Source organism: Sceloporus occidentalis, unplaced genomic scaffold, assembly GCF_023333645.1.
Source record: "Sceloporus occidentalis isolate IW3139 unplaced genomic scaffold, rSceOcc1.0.p SCAF_4, whole genome shotgun sequence".
NCBI classification, from domain to species: Eukaryota; Metazoa; Chordata; class Lepidosauria; order Squamata; family Phrynosomatidae; genus Sceloporus; species Sceloporus occidentalis.
The window spans coordinates 108,447,695-108,475,572 of record NW_028316984.1 but is presented as its reverse complement, the minus strand read 5'-3'; the positions used below and the strand labels follow the sequence as shown (position 1 = coordinate 108,475,572).

The 27,878-nt window shown below is 38.4% G+C and overlaps 1 protein-coding gene across 9 annotated transcripts in view; it reads right to left on the bottom strand.

The window, feature by feature from the left end:
• Window positions 1-358: 358 nt before the first annotated feature.
• The window catches only part of LOC149314489 (fatty acyl-CoA reductase 1), a 62,812-nt gene continuing 35,292 nt past the window's right edge, over window positions 359-27,878 (bottom strand). For 5 of the 9 annotated variants that reach the window (XM_089521227.1, XM_089521229.1, XM_089521228.1 and 2 more), the window contains 8 exons: window positions 19,800-19,977; window positions 19,110-19,154; window positions 18,887-19,014; window positions 16,067-16,134; window positions 13,402-13,573; window positions 9,223-9,352; window positions 7,382-7,509; window positions 359-3,055 (listed from right to left, as the gene is read on the bottom strand). In XM_089521227.1, coding sequence (XP_089377353.1) covers window positions 2,893-3,055; window positions 7,382-7,509; window positions 9,223-9,352; window positions 13,402-13,573; window positions 16,067-16,134; window positions 18,887-19,014; window positions 19,110-19,154; window positions 19,800-19,977 — 1,012 coding nt within the window. In that variant the 3' untranslated portion in view covers window positions 359-2,892. Of the gene's footprint in view, window positions 3,056-7,381; window positions 7,510-9,222; window positions 9,353-13,401; window positions 13,574-13,868; window positions 14,041-16,066; window positions 16,135-18,886; window positions 19,015-19,109; window positions 19,155-19,799; window positions 19,978-27,878 lie in introns of all 9 variants that reach the window. The other 4 variants (XM_089521225.1, XM_089521221.1, XM_089521223.1 and 1 more) reach the window with 4 other exon arrangements.

The window sequence follows — 27,878 nt, the reverse complement described above, 5'->3', positions numbered from 1 at the left end:
AATAAATCCCCACACTCAGATTTCTGCTGCCCTGACTTGCTCTGAGTAAACATCGTTTATGTTTTCCTTTACTGAGTGGAGAAATAATGCAGCATGCTTCATTTCCTGTATTAATTCAGAATTTTACCTGCTATATTGAGCATTTATATGAGGATTGGAAGAATATTTTTAAGTCTATTTGACAGTGTTGCAGAAAGCAATTCATCTTTTGTTTATATGGAATAAACATTATAAACATTTAGAAAAGTGGTTTGCTGCTAATCTCATTTCAAGTACCTTCCAATGTCTATTTCAACGCACATAATATTTTCAGTTAGTTTTCAAACAGCTTAAAAGAAGTTGATAAATTAAGCAAACATCATATTCAGGAATTTGTTTATTTTTGGTTTACAAACAAAGGCACCCAATATTTCTGTTTTATAAAACTGTATGATTTAAAGTTTTGCTTTCAGAATCTGTTCTTACAGCAGAAAATTCCACCAAAGGGTAACATTCTTCATCTGGTCCCAATTTTAAATTGTGGCATACCTGCTGAGTGATTTGTTTCTGAATGCTGTTCTCGCACATAAGATTTTACTGTTCTTAAAAACAAATGACTCTTTTCAGACTAATACCCAAAATTATGGAACCTAGATTTTTTAAAAAATTAATGAGATTGAAAAAAAATGAAAGAGCAATATTAGCATGGATGGCAACACTATGTAGATAATGGGAAAATGTTGTAACAATCCAGATTTAAGTGGAATGTAAAAATTACTTTTGCATAGCATGGTGTTCTTTGTATGACAGTGTTTCATAACCACCCAAATTAAATAGAAACTTTAGGATCCAAAGTGGCAGTCTTATTGGATATTAAAGTCTAACACAGAAACCTCAACAATTTCATCAGTTAAACATAGGATTTCCTTTAGTATTATGGTCAGTGGCATTTTCTCAGTTGTATTAGTTTAAAAGGTTAGCTATAGTTTGTCCCATTAAAAACAAGTTATGTGGATACAAATGAACAATTAAAATACCTAAGCATCTTATAACTGCTTCATTCAAGTTCAACCACATATGCATGCATGCACGCATGCATACACACTCACTCACTCACACACACACCATGGTGGTTTGTTGGGTTCCAAGTATCTTGTCCAAAACCCAAGTAACTCCACAATGTGCCAAAATGCTAAGCAAACTTTCAGGTTCAACGATGGAGGAGAGTTAGGGGAGCAGCTGTAACAAGATGTAGCAGGAATATTGCAGTCAACTGTAAAACCTTAAATCACACAGCCCACAATTTATTGTATTTCCATCACTGTCACAGCAGTCTCACACACTTCTTAATGGTGTGGTCCTTGACTATGTAACATTTTTTTTATCTCTGGAGAGATTATATACAAATTTCTTTAAAAAAACAAACAAACCATATACTTAAGCACTTAAGAGAACCATTTAAGTGTCAACAAGGAAATTTCCCCTCTAAAATTAGATGTAACTTGCATGGGAGATTCCCACAGTGGCAAAACAAAAGTCATATGTGGAATTTTAAGTATAGGACACATGTGCATCGCAACACCTGTATAAGTCATTGGATATTCGTTCACAATTTACATAGGCATGGTGCTAAAAAAGGTACAGCAGATGGTGATCAGTTTTCCACCACATTGGATAGATATGGTGGATTCTTTTTTTAAAAGTGTTGAAGGGAGCACATTTTATGGAAGTGGGGTTTAAAGGGTGCTTTAAATAAAACTTTTCTGTAAGGAGTCCTGTAAATGTATTTCCCCCCCTGCTAAAACAAGTGAAACTTGCAGAAAAATATGTTTATCCAACAAACAGCCATTCAGTGTTTTCACTTTCTACCATTCTTGTGTCTACCATTTACCAAAATTGTGCTAAGCCTTATTTAGCATCAATATGTTGACTTCACTGCTTTAAAAGAAAGCATTTTAGATTTTCAAAATTGCAGGCAATATAGGAAGAGTGTCAAATTTCTTAAACAGTTTTATGCTCTGAATTACAAATTTCAAATTACCTGATTTCCATGAACACTCTTGAATAGTTAGATCTCTCATAGGGCCTCACCATTTCTTTTAAGGGATTAAGATCACTTATTTACTAGGCCAAATAGTTTTTTTAACCATAATTCAAAAAACTTGTTAAGAAAAATACTATGTACCAGCTACAATTTTTCCCCTTGAAGAGCCCTATCTTTTCAATTTCAGTAAAGGGGAACAAGTGCATATGTTGATCCTGCATGCACATCTAGACTGTGAACAATTATTTCCATTTCCTGTGAGTCAAACTCAATCAGTAGGTGCACTATCAAGATTAGATGCAATAAGGCTTTCAATTATTAAGATTAATTTCTGTTAGTAATCTTCATCATATCCTTCACATCAATGCAGAGGAGATATGAAGAACAAGACTAGCAGAATGCCCAACTTGCAATCATTTATAGAGACGTATCTCGTAGGATTAACCAAACCCATTGCAATTTAAAAGTCTCAAATAAATAGATCTACCATTTAAGCCAATAATTTGTTCACTTTAACTAAATGCGCTTATTTGAAATAAAAATTAAAGTTTACTATGTTAAGGCAGATTTTAATTCAAAGCATTCCAGAATTGCACAGTTACACTGGTCAGTGGCCTAACGTGTTTTCTTGCAGAGATATTACATCTGTTTGGATATTAAACCTACATATTTGCCTATGACAGATTGATCCAATACCAGCCATATAATCTTCACAGAAATACACAATTAAGCATCACGTGTACTGTATTTCACAATCCAGATCTAATATTTCATGTTTTTACAAAAGACGAGATGTGTAAGTACATTATACGGCTTTGTGCCATTAGACCACCATATGCATAGATGTCCTAATGCTAGATTTGTCATCTTCAGTATCTCATAGTGCTGGATGCTCTGAAGTAAGAGAGGAACTTGTAACAAAGGCTCACAACAAAATACCAGATATTCCTTGCCATTTGAGACCTTGCAATAAAAATACGCCAGATGAGGATCACAAGCACTGTATTGAAGCCGTAACGTATGTTCCTTAGCCTAGAAAGGAATCAAATGCAAAAAGAGGAGAAAAATTATAGAAAACATATGCTGATCAGCAAATAAGGCAATATTACAACAAGATGAAGCAGAACTTTAAATTGCTGCATGACCTTATCATTTGCCTGCTCCTTCAGAGAGAGTGCAACCCCACTAAGGCCAAGTAGCTTACCCAATTCCAGGCCCAAGAACCAGTAACTCACATAGTGTTTTTCTTACTAGGATTCATCTTCAGTTTATCGGCTCTCATCCAGCCCATGACAGCTTGCAGGTACTGCTTTAGTTGACTCCGATGAAGGTGTAGTGCTGAGTGTCATCAGCATATTGATGGTACTTAATGACCTTCCCCAACAGCTTCATAAAACAGCATGGGGAACAAGATAAACACTCCACAGCACAATGGGATGAACAGAATTCCCCAGTGTAATTCTCTGGAACTAGCTTCATAGATAGGAGTTAAACCACTGTAACACAGTGCCTCCTATTCCCATCTGATGGAGCTAGTCTAGTAGGATACTGTGGTCAATTTATTTAAAAAAAAAACTGCTGAGAGATCCAGGAAAATCAGCAGGTCTTTCCCAAGGAGTAACTCAGTTACAGGGTAACCAAGTTACCAAATCAGTTACAGGGCACTGTATCCTGAAACGGGAATCAAATTGGTCCAAGGGGTCTTCTTCAGCAGACAGTGCAATACAACCTCCTTCAAGGCACCAGGCACCCTTCCCTGACACAGTGAAGCACTTATCATCACCCAATCAACAGCCCACATGGACAATGGTCAAGCTTGCATGTGGTGGGACAGACTTATTCAAGTGTCATACCCATATCATAAACTACAAGAACACATCTCAAGAAAATTGATCAGGTGATATACTGGGCACCTCCCTAGACTCTGCAATAACTGCCACATCTATTTCTAAGAGAACATGAGCAACTTTCTCCTATAAGTGCCTATAAAATCCTAATCTAACACTGATCCCAACAGGGTCCTCACTGCTCAGAATAGTTCTGCTAAAATAGTATCTGTGACCTGAAGTGGCTATCCTTTTTAGGATAGAGAACCATACAACATCCAAAGCTTTTAGAGATGCCAGCATGGAAAGAACAGGTTGTTTACCTGTAACTGTGGTTCTTCAAATGGTCATCTGTGCCCTCACATAGTAGTTTTGCACCTGCGCAGATACTCAATTTGGAGGTTCAAAAACCGAGCAGATTGGTGGGTAGCCCCACCCATTCCCATGTACTGAGCATGCCCAATCCTGCCAATCTAGCTCCACCTTCAGTTCAAGTCTACCATAAAAAACATAGGGACCTGAAAGAGGGGAGGTAGGGCGGGTATGTGTGAGGGCACAGATGACCACTCAAAGAACCACAGTTACAGGTAAGCTACCAGTTCTTCTTTGTGATCTCTGTGCCTCATACGTTAGGGTAACTAAAAAGCTTATTTATGGATGATGGGCAGGTCACTGTAGAGTAGATGAAAGAACAGCACTACCAAAGCTGGCATCCCAAAGTGACTAGGAGTCAAGCCTGTAGTATCAGACAACGTGGAAGGTTGTGACCATGTAGCAGCCTTGCAGAGGTCAGGGAGAGAGACATCTCAGAGGAAGGCAGCAGATGATGAAATAGCCTTGGTTGAGTGTGGGCACACACCAACAGGAGGAGGATGTTTAGCGAGTTCATAGGCCAGGAGAATAGTCTGTGCAATCCATTTCGCAAACCTTTGCAAGGAAACAGGGTGGCCCTCTTTGGGTCCACCATAACAAATAAACAACTTCTTGGTCAACCTGAACTCCGCAGAACGTTGAATATAAAAGGCCAAAGCATGGTAAGCATCCAGAGTGTGCATAGTGTTTTCCAAAGGAGTGGATGGCTCTGGATAAAAAGTAGGCATAATAATGTCTTGAGACAGGTAGAAGGTAAAAAACACATTAGGGAGGAAAGAGATATCTGGACTTCAAAGGGTTGATGGTAAAACAAAGGTCCATGAGGAGAGACGGTATAATGAACATCTCTGAACAGTTGACTGAGAGAGGGCAACACTAAAAGATAATCATCTAAGTATGGGAAAAATCTTTATCCCCTGAAAACGAAAAGTGTGAGACTGCCACCGCCAAGAACTTTATGAAGGGTGGTGAAAAGGCCGAAGGGCAAGACAGTATATTGATAGTGATCTCTTTCGATGGTGAAATGGAGGTATTTTTGATGTTGAGGCCGAATTGCAATGTGGAAATAGGTATCTTTCAGGCTGACAGAAGCAAACCAGTGTCCTCGATGGAGGAAAGGCAGAATGTACTGTAGAGTCACCATTTTGAACTTGCATGGAATGGTTGACTCCTTTCAGGTCTAAGAAGAAGAATGGGAGAGGTCAGGGCGATCTCTATATGGAGCCAAAGAATGGTGAGATCTGGCTGGTGAAGAATGTCAAGATGGGGGACATGGTGAAGAAAACAAAAGTCTATAAGCCCTTACTGGTGAAGCCAAGATCTGGGATGGTAAGGAGACCGGAAGCGGAGGCCATGCAGGGGTAGGCTCTATAGTGACTGTAGGTGATACTGAAGCTGATGGTATGGAGGCTATCGGTGTCGACACTGTCAATGACAATGGTTGAGACGCCTTTGAAATCTTTGGTATCCTTAGCAGCTTTGAGGTGGGAACCAAATTCAAAGGGTCTTTAGAAGCAGATACATGCTCTACCACTAATGAGAGACTTCACCCAACAAATTTTTTTAAGGCTGAGACCTGTTGCAGGGCATCTGAGAAGCATAAGAGTGGCAAACTGAGCAGCATTGTACGTGGCTCTCCCCCAAGCAGAAGAACCACTGAGAGTGGCTGTCAATAAGTGTTACTTTACAATAGCAAGAAATGCAGAAGCTGAGGCCATAAGAGGTAGGGGGAAAAGGGCCAGCTGGGTGGGAACAGCTAAGAAAAAAACTTCTTGTTCTTTTTTTAAAAAAATGAAGAACAAGAATAAAGAAGAAAAACAGTGAGCAAACTGCACACAGAGTGTTTTCAGTTAGTGAACTACAAAGTAGATGTTACTCTTGCTGCAGACAAAAGAATTGAAGGTGGAGCGAGATTGGCGGGATTGGGCATGCTCAGTACACAGGAGTGGGCGGGGCTACCCACCAAATTGCTTAGCTTTTAAACTTCTGAATGGAGTCTCTGCACAGGTGCAAAACCCTAATGTGCAAGGCACAGAAACCACAAAGAACGTATATTTTTCCTTTCGAAGTATGGGGTTACAGACAAATTGTAATGTAATCTGGAGGCAGACAAACATTTGCTGCCTAGTGAACCTCATAGGGCTGCCAGGAGCAGCCTGCCTGTATCAGAGCATGCTATCTCTACAGAGCTCTTGCACTGCTTCAAGGAGTAATAATTTGGATGAGTGCCAGATTCCCAGTCAAATTTCCCAGGGCAAACTTGAACTGGCAGTAAAGGTAGCTCAAGGAATGGGTTGCCTTAACACCAAGAGTGTAAAAAGTGTGTGGGGGAGGGATGTTTCTTGGTTCTTCAAATAAGTGGACATACTTGTGCAGTGATTTCTGGCCTTCATTGATGACTGTGAAGTTATTATTATTATTAACCTTTATTTATGAAGCGCTGTAAATTTACATAGCGCTGTATATATAATCTTTTTAATTAGATGGTTCCCTGCCCTCGGGCTTACAATCTAAAAAGACACGACACAAAAGGAGAAGGGAGTGGTGGAGGGAAAGGGGATGAGGTCCAGCAGTTCCTCTCTACCTCCGAGGCCTGGACCAAAGCAGATGGACTGGAGAGAGGGCTTGGCTTCATAATGGATGGTTAATTTGCTCACAAATGCTATAGTCATACTGCATTATTGTCTCCCTAATTTCTAGTTCACAGGCCTTGGAAAGTATAAAACAAGTAAGGAAAAAAGGGAAGGAAGGAAGGAAGGAAGGAAGGAAGGAAGGAAGGAAGGAAGGAAAAACGTAATGAGGTCTGGCTCTCATTTGTAATCTTCTAGCCTAGTAAGGTAGGAACAAACAGAAGAAAGTGTGGGATCCTCACTCAAATTTACTGTGTAAATTACTTGTGAACTTCATTAATTTAGTCTATGTATCATGAAAGCTATTTATTTTCCCAGTTATTTGATCACAATAAGAGTATCAATTACAAATCTGAATGTTCACTAGATTTTTTCTCTCTGAAAGATTTACTAATGGAAGCTTTATACTGGCTTGTTTCAAGAATGTGTCTTTTCATTGCTGATGGGGCATGTGTAATTTACACCAACATGTTTTTCGCACTGGTCAAGCTAAATACGTACTAGTCTATAAAAATATTAAATAAACATACTTGTTCAAGTGTTTTCGAGCTGCTGGGAGACCAGACATTTCCTCATTTAATACATATTTCTTTGTTCCCATGCAGTAATTTTCCATATATTCTGCCCAGTGTAACTGTCGAACATCAAAATTAAATGCCTGTTATTAAAAAAAAGTTCATATTAAAATAAATTTAAATAATCAAATGTTGCTTTTAATTTTAATGGATGGAGGCTGCTTCATGATTAACACACAAGAATCTCATTAATCAACACAACTGATCTATAATATATATAGTCAGACCTCCCTATCCGTGCACTTGCCATCAGCGGATATGAGCATCTGCAGATGACAAGCTCCATTGTCCCCAATGGCCACATGTGCTGTTAGGGAGAAAGCGACTTGAGGTCCCACATATTTTGTATTTGCGGGGGGGGGGGGGGGAATCTAGAATGGATCACCTCTGGATACAGAGGTCTGACTGTAGTTGTAAGTCAGTTTTAGGAAATTCCTAGGCCCAACCCATTTCCTTAGGGAAATGCCAGTCAGCTCCAACTAGGCCTGATATCAGCAGAAACTGTGACACATTAGAAGGCTAGCAACAATGGGGCTTGACCTCCTTACCCAATCACCAACTGCAAAGAAAGTTAAGGAATTAAAGTAATAAGACCTTTGATGGTATCTAATTTAAAGTTATAGGCAACTTAAGAATTCCCACTTTTAGAAAGAATTAATTAGAATAATATTAAATATTCCACAATGGCTAAGGGTCCCCTAAAATAATAAATATAATGAATTTTTTTGTTTGATTTCATTAAAAAGGATTCAAGAAGAACACAGACAAAAGGACTCTGAGAACATTTTTATTTGTATATTATTTAGCAAAGATGTTAATCACTTACTCAGGTTTACAAGTTACTTAACCTTCACAGCTCAGCAGTATTAATAATTAGTTGTACCACTTTAGAGACAAGCTGCTCAGACCTTTGGGACTGACAATATGCAGAATTTAAAAGAACAGTGTCTTAGTGGTTAAGACGCTAATTCTGATGATTTGGCAATTCGATGGTTGGTAGTTTAAGGCCCGAGTGCTGTATGATGGGGGTGAGCTCCTATCACTAGTCCCAGCTTCTGCCAACCTAGCAGTTTGAAAGTATGCAAATACATGTAGATAAATAGGTAACACTTCTCAGTAGGAAGGTAACAGTGTTCAGTGCAGTCATACTGACCACATGGATCACCAGAGCAGTCCTCAGACAATGTTGGCTCTTTGGCTTAGAAACTGAGATGAGCACCACCCCCTACAGTCAGCTACAACTAGACATTCATGTCAATTGATTACTTTTACTTTTATATGATTTTTTAAACACCTTTGCCTGATGAAGCCAGTGGAGCTTCAAAAGCTTGCATCATGTATTTTGTGCATTTTGCTTGTCTAAATAAAGGTATCACTGTTTTGTGGATACTGGATGTATTGTATTTTTTTATATGGTTAATACAGCTATACCTGAATATGTTTCCTGGATTAATCAGAACGATGTAGAATTAGTATAAGGTGCTAAATTTCACTGTTTCTTTCCAATTACAGTATATCCACTTTAGTCAATGGAATTTACCTGGGTCTTGACTTACCAAATTCCACTTAAACCTATGTGATTTCACATATAAAGATCACCAGTGCAGACAACACTTGCATGTTTCACATCAGCTTGAGAAAAACTAAGAGTTACAACAATAAAGGCATGATCGCATTATAGCTTTACCTTCTCAATTTTTTTCTGGCTTTCATTCTACTCCTTTCTTTGAAACTTTTACTTATTAATATTTAAGTACTACAATGAAAGACAAATTAAAGTAACAATCATTACTTGCCTTTTTGTCTTCAGGACCCAGCTGGTTCATAAGCATATTGACATTGTCTGTATTCCAGTCCCAAGAATTACTGGTGAAATATTCTAGTAACATCATAACCTTGTGAAGACGTGTTATTGTTTTCATCATCCTATAGTCCAGGGAAAGAAGTTATTCAGGAAGATCACACTGAAAAAAGGTTCAAATAAACTGCCTAGACACATTATATCAATGCATGTCCCACTAATTTGTCTACTAGATTCCAACAGATTCTACAAAATTAGAATATTTCTGCATACCATTTCCATATTCTGAGAAAAATTCAACTACATGCTTATACAGCATTATAAAAATTACATTTTACATATGTATTTAAAGAGATTTAATATGAGGAGTGATACATCTTATTTTTCAATGCAAATATGGAAAAAATGAATTAAGAGCCTCCATCCATTAACATAACTGTTTAGATCAAAGCACAACCAACTGTTAAAGTGATAAGCATCATGCCTTCTCTCTTTCACTCGACTCCTGAAAACACATATCTGGGTACAGTTTTATCAAATGGAAATTCCCCTACAAAGGCGGGTGCTCAGTACTGTAATTCACATGGTTTATATATAGGAGACTCACATAATGAGATATGTCCCTTTATTATTCTACAGACAAAGAAGGGAAGTGATATATGGACATTCATTACAAAACAATTATCTCTTTCCAAGTTCATAATTGGTTATACTGAATAATAAAATGCACTGTATGAATACAGATGCCTACTATTCAATATGCAGAAATATTCTATAAATGTTCATTGCCTAACTGGGGCAATAACAAGTAACCTGCCAAAATACATTGGAGTCTATTATTAGGATCAAACTGGAAAGCAATATATATTAATACAGTGTATAAATTTGAATCCCATAAATTTGAATATCCAAACATGTTCAGCTTGTCAGGAAAATGTGTTCTGTTAGATATTTGTCTTGCTGCAAACAGTCAAAACAGAATCTGATTATACTGTCACAGACCAGAGTAAGCAGCTAAGCTAAACATTCATTTCCAGCCTGATCCTTATGATGTAAGGCACAGATAATAAAGAGCAGGGAAAATGAGAAGTGGGGAATGGAAAACAAAGCCAGCAACAACCCAAAACAGTTTTGGAAAGTTAAATTTTAAAATACAGATTATGGCCATTTCACTATACTAACAAGACCAAATTCTATTATGTGTACATGCATGTGTGTTTATAAAAGTTTTAGAAAATTAAGTACAGTTGGCATAGTAATACTCAAAGGAAGACACACATTCTGAAAACAACTAGCCACCAGAAAGCCAGTACAAGGTAAATGAAACTGTTTTAACACTTGTTCTATGAGGATGTTTAACTCATTACCTATAGAGGAAACTGAGCAACGTGTGAGCTACATCAAGGGAAAACACACAACTTCCCCATATTATGAAGAGCTTAGCCAAAGCTCTTTTTCCCAAACATTCAAAAGCACAAAAATTCAGCCGAACACAAAAAGAAAATACTGAATGTGGGTATTTTTAATAGTAGAGGAAGGCACTAAATTTTTGAAATACAACTGAATGTGGAGCACATATAATAAAAGTCACTCCCTTTCTAAATAAGCAATTTTTAGTTTAACATATCTATATTTTCCAAAAAGCATATGAAAGGAAGTAAGTGAAGACTAACACTTAAGTTAGAGTATTTCTGCTACAATATATGTGCCACTGAATTCAGCAAGCCAGATCTGTCGTAGATAGTTGTTTTATGCTCACACACTCCAGACTTCCCAGTATTAGTGAAGAACTAAGAGGTACAGCTGCTGTACCTGTACATTACACAGACATACTGCATTCCTATAGCAACTCAATCCAGAACTTTGCAAACAAAGCTGTTATGCTATCCTTACTACTCTTGCACCCATGTAGTGTCACATTTCTGGATACCATGGGATCAGTACATGATTCAGTTGGATATCTTGCTAAAGGATATCTCTGCCCTTTTCTTAGTTAAATTTTCTTCACTGCTCTAGATATGTGAACAAGTACTAATTCTAGAGGAACCAGTTTGGTGTAGTGGTTTGAGTGATGGATTATAACTCTGGAGATCAGGGTTCAATTCTCAGCTCAGCCATGAAACCCACTAGGTGACCTTGGGCAAGTCACATGTTCTCAGCCTCAGGGGAAGACAATGGCAAACCCCCCTGAACAAATCTTGCCAGAAAATCCTATTATAGGGTCACCATAAGTTGGAAACTACTGGAAGGTACACAACAACAAATTAGTTCTAGAATTTGCCATGCCACAAAACAAGCTGAAATGAACTACTTCAGGTATTAGGATATGGAAATAGATTGTCAAGAATCAGTGTCTGAAAGGCACTTGCAAACATATTTTGCAAACATGGCCAAGTGGGGGGCAGGAGGAATCTGGGTTTCACTTCAAGCATCTTGAACTTGACTGGCCTTGAACAGAGCTGCATAATTCAACTTGCAATTCTAATCATGACCTTCCTATCAACACTACGTTACATCTTTTAAAAAAGACTTAGATTCTACCACCTGTTTGAATGGATGGCTGATATTTTATCCTTCATACCTAGGTAATCCCCTACGTCTACTGGGTTATTTTGGACTGGACCACTTTGTTGTCAATCACAGGAATACATTCAGCATTAGTAAAAATTATAATGATTCAACATGGACAAATCAATAAAATGATTCCTATACTCATAAAGATAAACATATGTTTTGGACATCCTTTCCCTCAACCACTTTGGCTATTTACTTCCCGGTAAATCTATTGGCCAATCATATTATTTTGGTTCAGCAGGAACAATGGTAGCACTAGGACTGGACCAACTTAAATGTTACCTGTATAGCAATATTGACTGAAGCTTTAGTAGCAGCAGTAAACAGCAGGCATACACTAACTGAAGTTAAAATTTCTAAATTTGAATGGTGGTTAGTATGAACTTTGTTAACAGGTTATAAAGAAATTTCTCTACAGAACAGCAAGTAGTGCAGGTTTCCCCATGTCTGTATACATATCATGGTTGCTTTGAGGGTCACAAGTATGGGAAGTCTAGTATGAGCAGCTGGGAATGATGTAGCTTTATTATAGATAAAAGTATAAATATTTGTCCTTGCTTCCAATCTATGCCATAGAAATGAAGGAAACGGACCAAATCAAGCTTGACATTTGAGTAATTTTTGTGCATGCTGAATGACTTAACTTGTATTACAGCAGGTCCTTGGTATCCACTAGGATTTGGTTCCATGACCTTCAGTGGATACCAAAATCCATGGATGCTTAAGTCTCATTAAATACAAGGGATAGTAAAATGGTGTCCCTTATATAAAATGGCAAAGCAAAATTTGCTTTTTAGAATTTATATATATATATATATATATATATATATATATATTTGTTATTTTCAAACTGTCGATGCTTGAATCCACGGATAAAGAATCCATGGACAAGGAGAGCCGACTGTACTTATTAAGATAAATGATGATACTACAACGACAGTGGACAAGTCTGATTAAGAGTTCCTAAATCAAAAGACATTCTAAAAACATAGTTTAAAAATCAAAAAGCGAGGAATAATGTTTCCTTCTCCTTCTCCCCCAATGCTATGTTAACTATGGAAAGAACAGAACTTGAGATCGCTTCCATCTCCTTGGATGTCAGTAGTGGAGGGTGTTTGAACATCAGTTCTGTAAAAGAAAGCTTAAAAACTGTGGCATTAAAAAATAAAAAGCTTTAATATAGGAGGGTAAAATAATTATGCAATTTAGACCAGTTAAATATAACTTTTTGCCTGCTTAGGAATTTAGCCGGAAGAATTATAAGCCAAATGACGGTGGGATCCAATGCATTGTAAGTAACCAGTGTTATTCATTTAAAAACATTGTACCTCTTCTATTCCCTTCCCTTCTCCATCCATTTCAGCTTATAATTTCAATAACAGTGCTAGAGTAGAATTATTCAGAGAGCTTAGTCATTTGTTGCACTTGCTAGATTCACTTTAACAAAGTGAAGCTTAATCAGCCTCTAAGGTCCAAGAAATATCCAGCTCTTTTACTGTTATTGTTGATTCTTCTATTAGTAAAAGCTCATGCTGTTGATCTATATCACCAAGAAGCTTCCATCACCTTTCTAGCAAAAAATTAGCCCTTTCTTTCTTACCACGGTTTCTGACCTGTCAACCTGAGAACAACATCGTACAACAACGCAGGAAGTATGTGACCGACTGTAGTCCAATAATGATGTATAAGTGGGCTGGACTGCAATTTAATATTGGGACGCCTTACTGCTTGTTCTAAAGGATTCTTCTTGAAAATCAAATTTAGGTAACATTCTGCAGAAAAATAAGGGTCAAAATGTTTTGAGTAGCTCTTGTTTAAAGAATGAATTCACAGTTAGGTAGCAAATTCAGTCAGCCTTAGATATCTTGACAATTTAGTGACTTAGCACAATACCATTTTTACTGTTGCCACAGAATACTTGATTCAGACATGTCCTTTGATTGAATGGTTCACTCAACCACAATTGCAAACAAACAAACAAACAAAAACCTTAGTCAATGTATTAATTGTGTAAACATGGGTTTGCAAAAAGCCAAAGGGACACAAGACAGAGCTAGTCACCATTACCTTGGACTTCTTCCTGTAATCCTGAGGTAGGTATCATACAGGAATGCTGGGGCCTTATGGCTTACAGCAATCCAGTAGTGATATAAAAGGTGATTGGAGGTTAGATTTACATTGGGCCGTCTGAAGGCCTGTTCGAGAGGATTCCTCTTGAAAGTGGATATTACATGGTATTCTAAGAAAGAAAAGTTGCGGAACAGCTTTGATAATAACCATGTTCATGTATTGGACTTCCATGGACATCACAACAAACATTACAACACTCACTGAATTACAGCCCGTATTTCTGACATATTTTTCATTAACAACTAATTCTAAATATGCATTTTGTTGAACTGTCTGACTGTCAATTTGTGAACATTTTTTCAGCTTATGTTCTCCAAAGTGCCTGTAGCTACTCTTCCTTGTTTCTTGTTCTGCTTTATTATTAAAACTCTGTAAACAGATCTCCATAGATAGATACCCATTCAAACCAATGTATTAAAAACCCAGTATGGTGAATTACAGCTTTTAGTATCACATACATTCAAGTTAAATTTCCTCATTAAAATGTATTTTAGATTATCAATTTGAACCTTTTCACCACTGGCCTTCTACTTCCTTATCCCCAAACCCTCCCAAATCAGCCAAAATAAACTTTTTTTTACTGTAAAAGTAATATAGCCTAAACCAAGCTAGCTGACACACAGTTCCATACTTAGTGACAATGTAACCTTGACCTAATAATTAAAATGAAATAAGATAAACTCATTTTATAGTTACAAAGGTTAAAAAACAACAACCTTATTCTGAATAGACACAGTGTGCATGATACATTGATTCAATAAATGAACCCACAGCCCTAACCTTGAAAGGTCTGAGCAGGGCTACTGATGACCAGGGCTCTTTCTGGTGTCTTCTTCATAGGGTTGCCATAAGTCAAAATTAACTTGACAACAAACAGTCTGCAATTATTTTTAAATTTTCATGGGGCAAAAAGAGGAAAGATGAATATAGAACATTGTAACATAATTTTTTTTATGGAAAAATAAACATGGAAAAAGTATGTGCTTCAAAATATTTAGAAATAAAAAACAATCCCAAATATTTTAGGGGTTTATATGCTGGTGATACCTTGGAATCTCAGAAAAAAACATAAACTCACATGCTGCCAATAATAGGTAGCTTACAAAAAGCCAATCTTGCAAAGCTTCCTCACTAATAAGTGATGCATGCAAATCTTCTGGCTCAGAAATGTGATCACTGGTTATGGATGGGCATGAAATTCATCCGTCTTACATTTTAATGCAAATCTATCTAATTCTCACTTCCCAAATTAATATGGGAAATGAAATGGTTATTCTTGAGCAATCACAATTCTGCAGTTCAGTTCTCTAATTAGAAAAATGTGTACAAATGTACATTATATGAGGCAAAACTGTGTATATTAGGCAAAATGAATGCAAAAAGACATATGTAACAAAGAAATGCACACACAAATGCATACAAATTTTCATGCAATATTAAACAAATAATCAACTGATGTGGAAACAGGACAAAATAAATAAAAAATTAAAAATATGAAGAACGGAAACAGAGGTTGATGAACTTGCCCATCCCTACTCTCAGCACCTTACACAGAACCTTCTCCTACACTTGTCTGCCTCAGACCACTAGTAATGCTTAGAATCAGTTTTGCATCAGCCTCATACTGAAGAACATCTTTAAAGTGGTATTATTTAAATGAAAGCCCCTGTACGTCTTGTCCACTGTTGTGGAATTCCCATAATCACAGCTAAAAGCTATTTTGTATTATCATGTACTTCTTATTACTTATGCAGTTAAAAATATATCTTTAAAAGATTTACAATAAATAGCTTTAAATAATTAAAGGTTGTTCTCCATCTCAAGTGTGCTATACTAGAATTCCCCAGTAAATGTTAAATATTTATTTAGTAAACTATTTTTCTGCCTTGCACAACTATTCTGTAACTTCGTTAAAGGTCTCAAGAATAATGACAATTGTCTATGGAAATAAAGCTTCAAAAATTATTTTAGGAAGCAATAAGACACAGCAAAGTTGAGAAGAACTGGTGTTCTATTTTAAAGCAGTTTTTAATTCTAAGTGAATCTAACATGATACATAGTTTTGAACCTTAGTAAACTGAGATATTTTTAAAAACTGTAATAATTATGTCATGTAAGAAAAAAAAAAGACCTACCAACTTCACCCCAATGAAAGGGATTGGTGCCACCTGTTGTACAGTTGTATACCATAAGATTTCTTGGTCTGGAAAATAAATGTTTTTCCATATTACCCTTTCTCCAAGCATTAAAAAATATTCAAAATAAAGAGGCAAGACAACAATTACAGTACAAATAGCAATGATAAAGTAGCACTGTTTAAAAATGATTCTAGTACTCAAGTGATAGGCAAAACAGAAATAATTTGCCTAAATATCCAAAAGTGGCTTTGGACATTTCAAAATAAGTGGAAAGGGGGGAAATACAGAGGGTATTCTCCTATTCCCTTTTTAGAAAATGCTTGAACACTCATGTCAAAGAAGTCTGTGTCACTTGTGGTTTCTCTTCGGTCAATGTAATAGTGCCACTGTATAGTGCCACTGTATTCTGCTCTGGTCAGGCCCCACCTAGAATATTGTGTCCAGTTCTGGGAGCCACAATTCAGAAAGGACATTGAGAAACTGGAGCGTGTCCAAAGGAGGGCGACAAAAATGGTGAAGGGTCTGGAAACCATGCCCTATGAGGAACGACTTAGGGAGCTGGGGATGTTTAGCCTGGAGAAAAGAAGGTTAAGAGGTGATATGATAGCCCTGTTTAAATATTTGAAAGGATGTCATATTGAAGAGGGAGCAAGCTTGTTTTCTGCTGCTCCAGAGAACAGGACCCGGAACAATGGATGCAAGCTACAGGAAAAGAGATTCCACCTGAACATTAGGAGGAACTTCCTGACAGTAAGGGCTGTTCGACAGTGGAATGCACTCCCTCGGAGGGTGATAGAGTCTCCTTCCTTGGAGGTCTTTAAACAGAGGCTGGATGGCCATCTGTCAGGGATGCTTTGAATTGGATTTCCTGCATGGCAGGGGGTTGGACTGGATGGCCCTAGTGGTCTCTTCCAACTCTACGATTCTATGATTCTATGATTCTATGATTAATGCTAGTTTAGAATATCTGGGATTATCTCTTAAAAGAAAGAATCCAAGGATGGACTACTGTTGGCAGAATAGTTGAATCCAGCAAAACCATAAGAAGGTGATTCCTTCTTTCCATTGCAACCTCCTGTGTGCTCCAAAGTTCAACTGTGCAGAGCTGGGAAACCCCCAGGTGCAGTTTTTAATGGCATGGAAAGCTGAAGTGGAAAGGGGAGAGGAAAAGCAGTTCTACTTGCAGAGCACTGGATATAGCACAAATTACTTTCTTTTCTCACTCCAACAAACTGCCCAAATCTGGAATTTTCATTTTGGCAGTATTTCTCAAATTGACATTTCTCTATCTAAAACAATTCTTATTTTAATTATATCTTATACAGATTATTGCAACATTCTTTACTAGTTCTCCATTCCTCATAATCATCCAGTACATTGCACATTCCACATAACACCGGTGCTCAAAGACCTGCACTGGCTGCCTATTCGCTTCCGGGCACAGTACAAGGTGTTGGTGATTACCTATAAAGCCCTACATGGCTTGGGCCCAGGATACCTGAAGGACCGCCTCTCCCCATACATTCCGCCCCGCACCCTCAGAACTTCTGGGCAGCAATTACTTAGGGTACCTGGGGCTAAACTCTCCTCGACATCGAGGAGGACGTATTCCATCGTTGCCCCGACCCTTTGGAACACGCTGCCCACAGAGCTCCGCTCGGCCACCTCCCTGGCTCAGTTTAGGAAGGAGTTAAAGACCCTCCTATTTCGAACTGCATTCCCCGAATGAAGTCCTAGATGGCCTCTCTTTCTTGCTGACGGCAATTTGGAGAGCTGACCGGGGGTTTTATGATTGTTTTTAAAATGTTTTACTGTATGTATTATTTGTATTATGTTGTTCACCGCCCTGATCAATGGAAGGGCGGTATATAAATAAAAGTTTTATTTATTATTTATTATTTATTTCAATTTAGGGGTTTGCTAGACTGCCCTGAAAGGGCGGGCTGGAGCTGCCCATTTTTGCTCCTGAGGGAGCTCGCAGCAACCAAACCACACAGGCTCCCTCCGCATTAAAAAGAACCCGGTAATAGCAGGTTCTTCTTGGTGAGTGCAACTGTCGCCATGAGTGCACCATTGGAGCACTGTCGTGCATTGATAATGCAGGGTCGGCGTCGTGACGTGCGGACATGGCTCCACACTTCCGTCATCATGGCGATCCTGTGTGCACCAGAGGCCAACATGATGGCGCTGCTGGAGCATGCTAGGGTTCGGGTGCGTGCGGTTGCTCCGTTCTCCTGAACCCTAACCTAATTGTTCCGGGTTTTAGTTTCAGAATTCTGTCCTTTCTGCTTGTCACATTTTCCTGCTTTGTTTTCCTTTCTCGACTCATGTGCTCTCAAATGGATGAAATGGGGCAGAGGAGCTGCTCCCTAGGCCTTTGGGGTGCTCCATGTCAAATATGAAGTAGGATAAAGTTGTGACCAGTTAACAGTCCTGTAAATCCATCTAATACTCTGTCCTTGTCTGAAATGACACTGCACCTCACAAGGCTCATTAACAATGCAGGGCCTTCTACGAAAGGCAACAAACTACTTAGTCTTTGGACACTCTTCTTGGAAGTTATATATGCCAAAGTGTTATCCTAAATTTTGGGCTCAGAATGGTAGGTTAAGGTGTGACTACCTGTTTAAGCATCAGTGCACAGTAGCTATGATAATAATATAGCCTGGAACAGTAGGAATAGGTTTTATACTTCTTATGGTTGTGAGAGCAAACACAATTGTCAAATATAATTTTCAATATAATTTAGTAATATACAGTATAACAGTATAACATCATATAAGCACTGCTTAATCCATTTAGAAACTGCATTGTCACCTGTTATACCTATTAACACCTGAATACCAAGCAGCAGCTATTGTTGTGTTGATCACTACATCTACTGGAATAAGATCTGCAACTGCACTGTTGGAGGCTCGCATCGTTCGAAGAATTCCTTTTCCTGCCTTGAAACATAAGGCATACAATAAGAATAACATTTCAGACCACTTCTGAGTTTGACAAAAACAAAACAAAAAGTATTTAAATGCATATTACTTACAGCAATAAAAAGGCCACTGGGTCCATTAAAGTTATCAATCCACCCCTATTTGAAAACAAAACATAAAAATTAAATATTTATTAAAATTAAGGTGCTATAGGCCATGCTTACTCACATGAGCAAGCTGGTTTTCTTCCTCCTGATTCCTTCCATTAGCAAGAGGGGCTAAACCAAAAAGAGGTTGTTTAGCATTATCCAACTGCAGTCCTGGGCTTGCATGTGGCTCCCCATTTTATTTTATTTTATTTTATTTTATTTTATTTTATTTTATTTTATTTATATCCTGGTTAGTACCCCCAATCTCCCCAGATCTCCTTTTTTTTTGGGGGGGGGGAATGGTGAAATGTCTTTCTTGGAAGCTTTCAAGAACAGCAATTTGATTTTTTAAATAAGTTTTTTGGATGATGCTGTACTATTTGATATTTAAAAAAAATTTTTTTTCCAAATCTAGGAATGGACTTCCAGCCAATTCTAGTTTTGGTCTTTTTAAATTATTTATGATAGTTTGTGTGGACTTAAAATTCATTTAGTACATAGATTTTAAAGGAGAAAGAATAGGCTAATCATGTCATGCTACACTGTTTTTCAGATATATTTCACCTATATCCTTGGAATATGGGCACTTTGAAATCCAGCAATACCTGCTAACAAGGGAAGACTGATTTAAAAAGGAAAAAAAAATTGACTTACTGGGAAAGGTTCCTTCCAGCTGGCACCCACAATTGATGGCCTTATGATGGCTACATTTAGTTTTGCACCTTCCTGTTGTACAATGTATTCTGCCAAAGCTTTTGTATATGTGTAAGTATTAGGCCTGTCCCCTAATAATTTTGGTGTAATATCATTCACAAGGCTGTCATCCATCCACCTAAAGAAATAAAATATTTATTAATACATGCCCTATAATACTAGTCCAAATTACGCAATATCTCACAATGTCTGTACTGCATGATAATGTCACAGATTTTTTTTTAAAAAATGTAACCAGTTTAAAAAATTGACACTTGAAAGATGCCCCATAGTTTGTATAAATGACAAGTTGTTTGGGTTTTTTTAAAATCTGAGTTTCCCATCCCCTTGCTAGCACTGCTAGCACGTGCATCTCCCTAGAGAGGCTCTGGCAAATTAGACAATCCTCACAAACCATGTGGACTAAGTCATAAAGGGTGAGATGTATTACTAAAAATAAGGGAAGTGGTATCTTTTGCTTATGTAACTTAGATCCAATATACACTTTCAGGTCATTTTCAAAAGACAAGTGGAAATACTATTTTATGCTAACTTAAGTTAGCTTAAACCAAGCTAACTCAAGTTAGCTGAAACTTTGAAGGCAGGAACGTCCAAGGCTCAAATATTATGTTGACCTTTTAACTACACAAGGCAATAAAATAAAATTAAAATAAATAAATAAAAGAATATACCAGTACCAACAACTACTCAGTTGTATACTGTAAGACCATTAAAAGATTCCACAAAAAAAAATGGAAGTTCCTTTGCTTTGTCTTTAGCAATCTTTCAGCCAAGTCTATTACTTTATTACTGCAGCTATTCTTATTTGGAAGATTTAAAGTGATATTTTTTTTTTATTCACTGAAGATTTGAAAACATACTTATCTTTTCCTGCACAGTGCATCATTCATAACCTTCTAGAGCTCTTGAGATGTTTTTTTTTAGATAGCCCCACTTTGCTCCCTGTGTCATACCAGTGCACTTTTCATCTAAACCCCCAGTTCCATGGGTGTCAAAGGTTCTAAAGACAGGCAGGACACGATGAGGGGAGGTTGGGCAGAGTTGTGTGACTTCACAGATTACCATTCAATTGCCAGTGAATGGTCAGCACAGAGGTCACTGTCTAGAGAAGCTCTCGGATGGGGGGCAGTTTACCACGAGGATTAGTCTTCCTCTGGTGATAGTGATGTCAGAGGAGGTGATTGTGTCCCTCCAATAAAGGGGAAGCAGAGGGGCCCACAAACTGCATCCTATAGACTCCAGAGTTATGAGATACAACAAATATAAGATAAAGAAATGAAGGCTTGAGAGTCGTTTGGAAGGAGTCAGAGGGAGTGACGGGCTAGCCACATCCACAGGAAGTCGTGACTATTGTCGCTTTAGTGTCGCTGCCACTTTCTTCAACAGAAGTGAAATATGGTTTCAGGAAAAAAGGCTGTGGTTCATCACAAATCTGACAAACCTGAGCCAATGAAAACAACTGCTAAAAATCCAGATCAAAATGAATTCCTAATGGAGAAAATAAAAAATATATATGTGAAGGAAATAGGGAGGAAAAGGAAAGGATAAAAAATGAAATGAAAGAAGAGATAAAACTTAAATTGAGATCAGAACTAAGGGACATAAAATAAAACTTGAAGTCAGTTACTAAAGAGATGGAGAAAGTCACTGAAAAAGTGGAGAAATTAGAATGTGACATTAAAAATTCAGAAGTGAAATTGGAGAATGTAATTAGAGAGAAACGAGGGTTGGGAAAATTTAATCAAGATCTGCAAGAAATGTTTTAAACTGAGAGGAATTCCAGAAAAGGATGATGAGAATTTGTATTAATCACTGATAACTATTCTAGCTGACTACATCAAGGAATCAGAACAAGATTTCCCATGAGAAATAGGTAGATTATATCACCTCAATTCAAAGGTGGCAAGAAGTAGGAATTAGGACATGATTGTGTATTGTGTGAGGAAACAGATTCATGATTTGATTATCCAATATAGTCATAAAAAATATTGATAATTGATGAAAAAAGAATCCAGATCTTTAAAGATGTGCCGGCAAAAATTCTTCAAGCTAGAAGGGACAATTTTTTTCTCACAGACCAATTTAAAACGTATGGAGTACCATTCCAATGGGAGGAAATCGAAAGAGTGTCAGTGACTAGGTGTCAAAAAAATTACAGACTGAACTCTATAGAAAAAGCAGTGGACTTTTGGCAGAAATATAATAAATAAACAAAATGTAATAAAACTTTTATTTATATCTCGCTTCTTTGAACAAGCAATTGGAGCAAATGATCCATAGAAAAGAAACTGAAAAAATAGAGAAAACAGCCTGGAGGGAGTAAGATTTGGAAGAAGACCTCTGCCTAGAATGAAAACAAGGAGAAAGTATTAAAGAATGAAAGAGAAAGACAGGGAAGAAGAAGAGGATGCAACAGGAGGAGAAGGAATAGAATAAAGACATTTTTGTGGGGTAATCAGTTGACCATTTAGTACGGGAATTGTCTAATTCGAGTTATTCCAAATGGGGTGGCTGTTTGGCCATCTAATCCGTAATTGGATATTTAGAAAGAGACTGGTTGATTAAACTGCATGAAGCATTAGAAATGGATATTTTATCCCAGAAATTGTCATCAAACCCCCTGGAAGACGTGCAAACAGAATGGAAACCGGTGTTAACCTACTTAGATGAGAGGAAAATTACAAAGGAAAAAACAAGTCAGATAGGAAGAGATACGATGTGACAATTAAGATCACTAACCATATAGTTATATTGGAGGTTATGGATAGAAACAATTACTTTTACAGTGCGCCCGCGCCATACGCGGGCGCACCATACGCGGACTTGAGTGTATGTGCTCAAGCCGCGGCGCGTGCGTGGGGCGGCGCGTCTCACTCAATTGAATGGGCGCGCGTGCCTGTTGCGCCCCGCGCGCACCCGCGCCGCCACACACGAGCCCCATTGTTTCCAATGGGGCTCGAGCATAGGTGGAATTCGCCTGACGCGGAGAGATCCGGAACGTAAGGTGAGGATGGACTGTATGAGTCTTAAAACTGGTTGTACTATAAAGGTTAATTATGTTATCTATGCTAATTGTTGGAAAAGATTTAAGAATGACTAATACCCCAGAAGCTTTGAAGATCTTGTAAGAAGTATAATCGGAAGAAATAGTAGCAAAGAGATTATCGAAACAACAAATATGAACTCATAAAAGCAAGTTATACAAGAAAGGATATTATGGGAAATCCAAGAGAGCAGGGTGAGAAAAAACTGCTAAGAGTTGAGGAAGAAGCCAGTATGTGAGGAGAGGTGATTGAAGGTGTAAGTAAGTTATGTAGAAGGTGGGATAGAAGAGAAGGTTGATTGATAGATAAGGAATGGAAAGAAAGTTGAACTGAGTGGACAGGAGAAAGATTAAGGAAGGTTGAGTTATGTAAAGAGAAGGTATGGGGAAGGAGAGAAGAGAAGGGACCTCCTAGAACAGGCCGGCCCTGCTGCCGATTGCTGCCGCCGGCGCGCTCCTTCCCCCACCCTCTGGGACGGCATCTGCCCTCCCAGAGGGGCGGGGGAAGCGCTGGGGCCGGCGGTGCGCTCCTTCCCCTGCCCTCTGGGACGGCCTCTGCCCTCCCAGAGAGGTGGGGGAAAGCACTGGGGCCGGCGGTGCGCTCCTTCCCCCCGCCCTGTGGGGAAGCCTTGGCCCTCCCAGAGGGGTGGGGGAAAGCGCTGGGGCCGGCGGCGTGCTCCTTCCCCCCGCCCTCTGGGACAGCCTCTGCCCTCCCAGAGGGGCGGGGGAAAGCGCTGGGGCCGGCAGCACTCCCCTTCCCCCGGCCTCTGGGACGGCCTCTGCCCTCCCAGAGGGGCAGGGGAAAGCCCTGGGGCTGGCGGCGCTCCCCTTCCCCTGGCCTCTGGGACAGCCTCTGCCCTCCCAGAGGGGCGGGGGAAAGCGCTGGGGCCGGTGGCGCGCTCCTTCCCCCCGCCCTGTGGGGAAGCCTTGGCCCTCCCACAGGGCGGGGAGAGGCAGTGGGGCCGTGGGCCTGGGGAGGAGGAGGCAGGGTCCCCCTCGTCCTTCTCCCCAAGCCCGCGGTTGCTCCACAGCCGCGGGCCTGGGGAGAAGGAGGCGGGGGTCCGCAGGGGAAGAGGAGGAGGAGGTGGGAGGAAGCTCCCCCCCCCCCCCCGCTTTGGCCCTCCAGTTGTCTGAGGGACAACAACCTGGCCCCCGGCTGAAAAAGGTTGCCTACTCCTGTCCTAGAAGAAAGAAATGCAACATTGTTGATAAAAGAAGAATATCCTTACCCTTATGTAAACATATCTAATATCTATTGAACTCATATGCTTTATTTATATAACTTGATTGCATGTCTTGTATGACTGAAAAATATTATGGACTATATGTGTGCTACTTGTTTTAATTAATAAAATTTTTTAAAAGTAATTGGATATTTAATCAGTAATTGGACATCTAATCAAAAAAGGATCTAAACATGAAAATCATTTCTTGGAATGTTAGGGGAGTGAATTCACCATGGAAAAGGGAAAAAAGTATTTGCATATATTAATAAATATAAACCAGATTTAGCATGTATTCAGCAATCACACATAAATACGAGGGATAGGAGATTAATTTTCAGGAAGGGTTTGGAGAAGGAAAATATCTCATCTACATCTAAGAGGAAAAGGGGTGTATTATTTATGTGAATAATAATTTGGAATCCAAAGAAATCTTTAATGATAAAGAGGGGTATTTTATCAGGGTTGAAATAATACGCAAAATTTTGATTGTGGGTGTTTATGGCCCTTTGCTAAATAAAGGAAAATTCTACTCGAATCTACAGAACAAAGTATCGGAAGGTGATTATGAACATTTAATAATAATTGGAGATTTCAGTGGAGTATGTGAACAAAAAATAGATAGGGTATCACTGAATTTAGTGGATGCATGGAGGTATATGCAGTAATCTCGCGCCATACGTGGGCTTGTTATAGGCTGAAGCCACCTGGAAAATGGGAGAATGTGCAGCATGCGTGCATGACCATGCGGCAAGAACAAGCCCCAATATATCCAATGGGGCTCACGAATGATGCAAACGGGGGCTCGAACATAGTCGCACTTTGCTTTATGGGAGGGGGTACAGAACAGATTCCCCTGCGTAAAGCAAGGGCCCACTGTATACGATTCAACAAAAGAATACACTTTTAGATTTGACAGTCATGACTCAACGGCCAGAATTATTTGGTGTTCATTTCAATAACAGCAGGGGACATTAAGGAAATGGAGGTACTACCCAGATCTTTATCAAATCATAGTATGCAAATTCTGGACTTAAATGAAAAAGAAAATATAATTGGAAGTTAAATGATGAGTTAAGAGATCCAGTAATAGTTTTTTTAAAAAGCGAGATTAGAAATAAGTAGCTTTTTAAAAGAAAATATGAATAAGGGTGTAGATATGGATATTGTATGGGATACCGCTAAAATTGTGTTAAGAGGACTTTTTATCCAACGAAATAGCATAAAATGTAGGAAACAAAGAATAGTACAGTTAAATAAATTACTAAAAGAACAGGAAGAGAAATTGGTATTAAATCTCAAGAACAATGAGGCAAAGGAAAGGATTAAAATAGTGCAAAAACAGATTTCAGTAGAATTGGTTCATGAAATAGGAGGGAAGTTAAAAAAGATTTAAGCAAAATGAATTTGGACACTAAAATAAGGAAGATAAATGGCTAGCATATGGACTCAGAAAAGAAAGTGAGAAAAAACAAATTTTAAACATTAAGGATGGAGAACAAGTTGTGATGAAAAATGAGGACATTAAGAGAGCTTTTTCAAATTTATTATGAAGAGCTATATGCTATAAAACATATATATGGTGGGAGTTTTGAATAATGGATAAAAGAAGATGGAATTATTAAATTAGACAAAGCCCAAAAGAAAAGGTTAGATGGTTTTTTGTGGGTTTTTCGGGGTATGTGGCTATGTTCCAGAAAAGTTTCTTCCTGACGTTTCACCAGCATCTGTGGCTGGCATCTTCAGAGAAAAGGTTAAATGACTGAGTTACTAAAGATGCCCTTATTGTGTAATTAAATTTTAAAATCTTAATACCTTTCAAAAACTCATCTCTTTTTATTCTTATTATCAATGTTTCAATCGCCGTTCAAAATAGAAGTGGTGATAGCGGGCATCGTTGCCTCATTCCCCTACCTATATTTATGAATTGAGTTTTGTTCTCATTAATACAAATTTGTGCTTTTTGATATTTATAAGAGGTACACCAGGTACTTATTTCCACTGCTGGTGAATGTGCAAAAGGGCCAAATGTTAGAATATAATGACCCAAACAATTAACAAAATACAGTGCGCCCGCGTCATACACGGCTTCCAGCATACAATGGAAGCCGTGCCGGAAAGGCTTCTCCCGCGCCCTGGAAGAAACAATGGGGCGCGCCAGGTGTGCGCTGCGGGAACGAGCCCCATTGTTTCTAATGGGGCTTGGGTTTACATGGTATTTCCCTTATGCAGCGGGGTCCGGAACAGATCCCCTGCATAGGGGAAGGGCCAACTGTATTAAACATAAGTTTGGTAATGAAACCAGAATATATGTTGCTGGGAATATCTGAAGATGAGATAGAGAAAAAATATGGTAAAATCATATTTTATTTGACCACAACAGCTGGATTACTTTTTGTACAAAAATGGAGATTGGAAAATACGCCTGTGTTAAAGGAATGGATGTTTAAACTATATGATATTATGGAAATAATAGAAGTGATAGATATGATAAAAGATAACCCAATGAAGGATGATACAGAAATTAACTACTACTCCAAAACTATGGAACAACCTGCCGGAGGAGATCCGTCACATTCCCATTCTGACAGCTTTTAAGAAAACACTCAAGACGGATCTCTTCCAGCAGGCCTTTCCAACTTAGTTACCCTCCCCAGATATAGAGATATTTGTCCCCTCACCTGTCTATTTTTCCCTGCCTATGTTTCTGCCTATTTTTTGTTGTTTTTTAATGTTTTTATACTATTACTGTTTAATTCTGTTTTAGTACTGGGAATGGGGGGGGGGGTAGGTCTAGGGTCTGATTTTTTAACTCTATTGTAATCTGATGTATTTTATTGTTGTAACCCGCCCGGATTCTTCGTGATTGGGCAGGCTAGAAATAAATTATTATTATTATTATTATTATTATTATTATTATTATTATTATTATTACTGTATGTGTTTAATTTGAATGTATTAATATAATTCAATAAAGATTAAAACTTTAAAAAGAGATGACCATTCAAAGAACCACTGTTACAGGTAAGCAATCTAACCTCCTCCTTCGTAGTTTCCACAGCTCACACAAATGAAAGACTAGCAAGCAAATAACCACAGGAGGAGAGAATATTATGCCACAGAAGAGGGCTTTTACTCAGCTCTCCCAAACACAATCTTCATTTGGGACCTCGAGCCCAATCTATAGTGGGATATGAAAGTGAGCAGTCTGGAGCAGGCAGCAGTTCTACAGTTGTTATTTAGAGGGACTCCTTTCTGGAAAGCAATAGAGGCTGCCATCGCTATTGTGGAATGACTTGTCAGTTGCATAGGAAGCTGTTTGCCCAGATACGCCCACTTATTATTTATTTATTTATTTATTTATTTATTTATTTATATAGTGCTGTAGATTTGCACAGCGCTGTACATAAAAACAATAAATATATAAGAGTAAACCTGCCTATGGTGTACAATCTAAGAAATAGTAGGATAATACATATAAAATACATAGCAATACAGGAAATGGTTCAATAAAACAGGCAACCAAAAAAAAAGAGACCCCCTGCAGATGAAGAAATTCAGAAAACTTAGCCCACTCATAGTGTATAAGCTCTGAGTAGACAGCCTGCATCATAATGTGTGTGAGCCAGGCAAAGTAATAATAATAATAATAATAATAATAATAATAATAACAACAACAACAACAATAATAATAATAATAGGATCTATTTATATGCCACCCAATCACTGGGAATCCAGGCGGCTTACAACAGA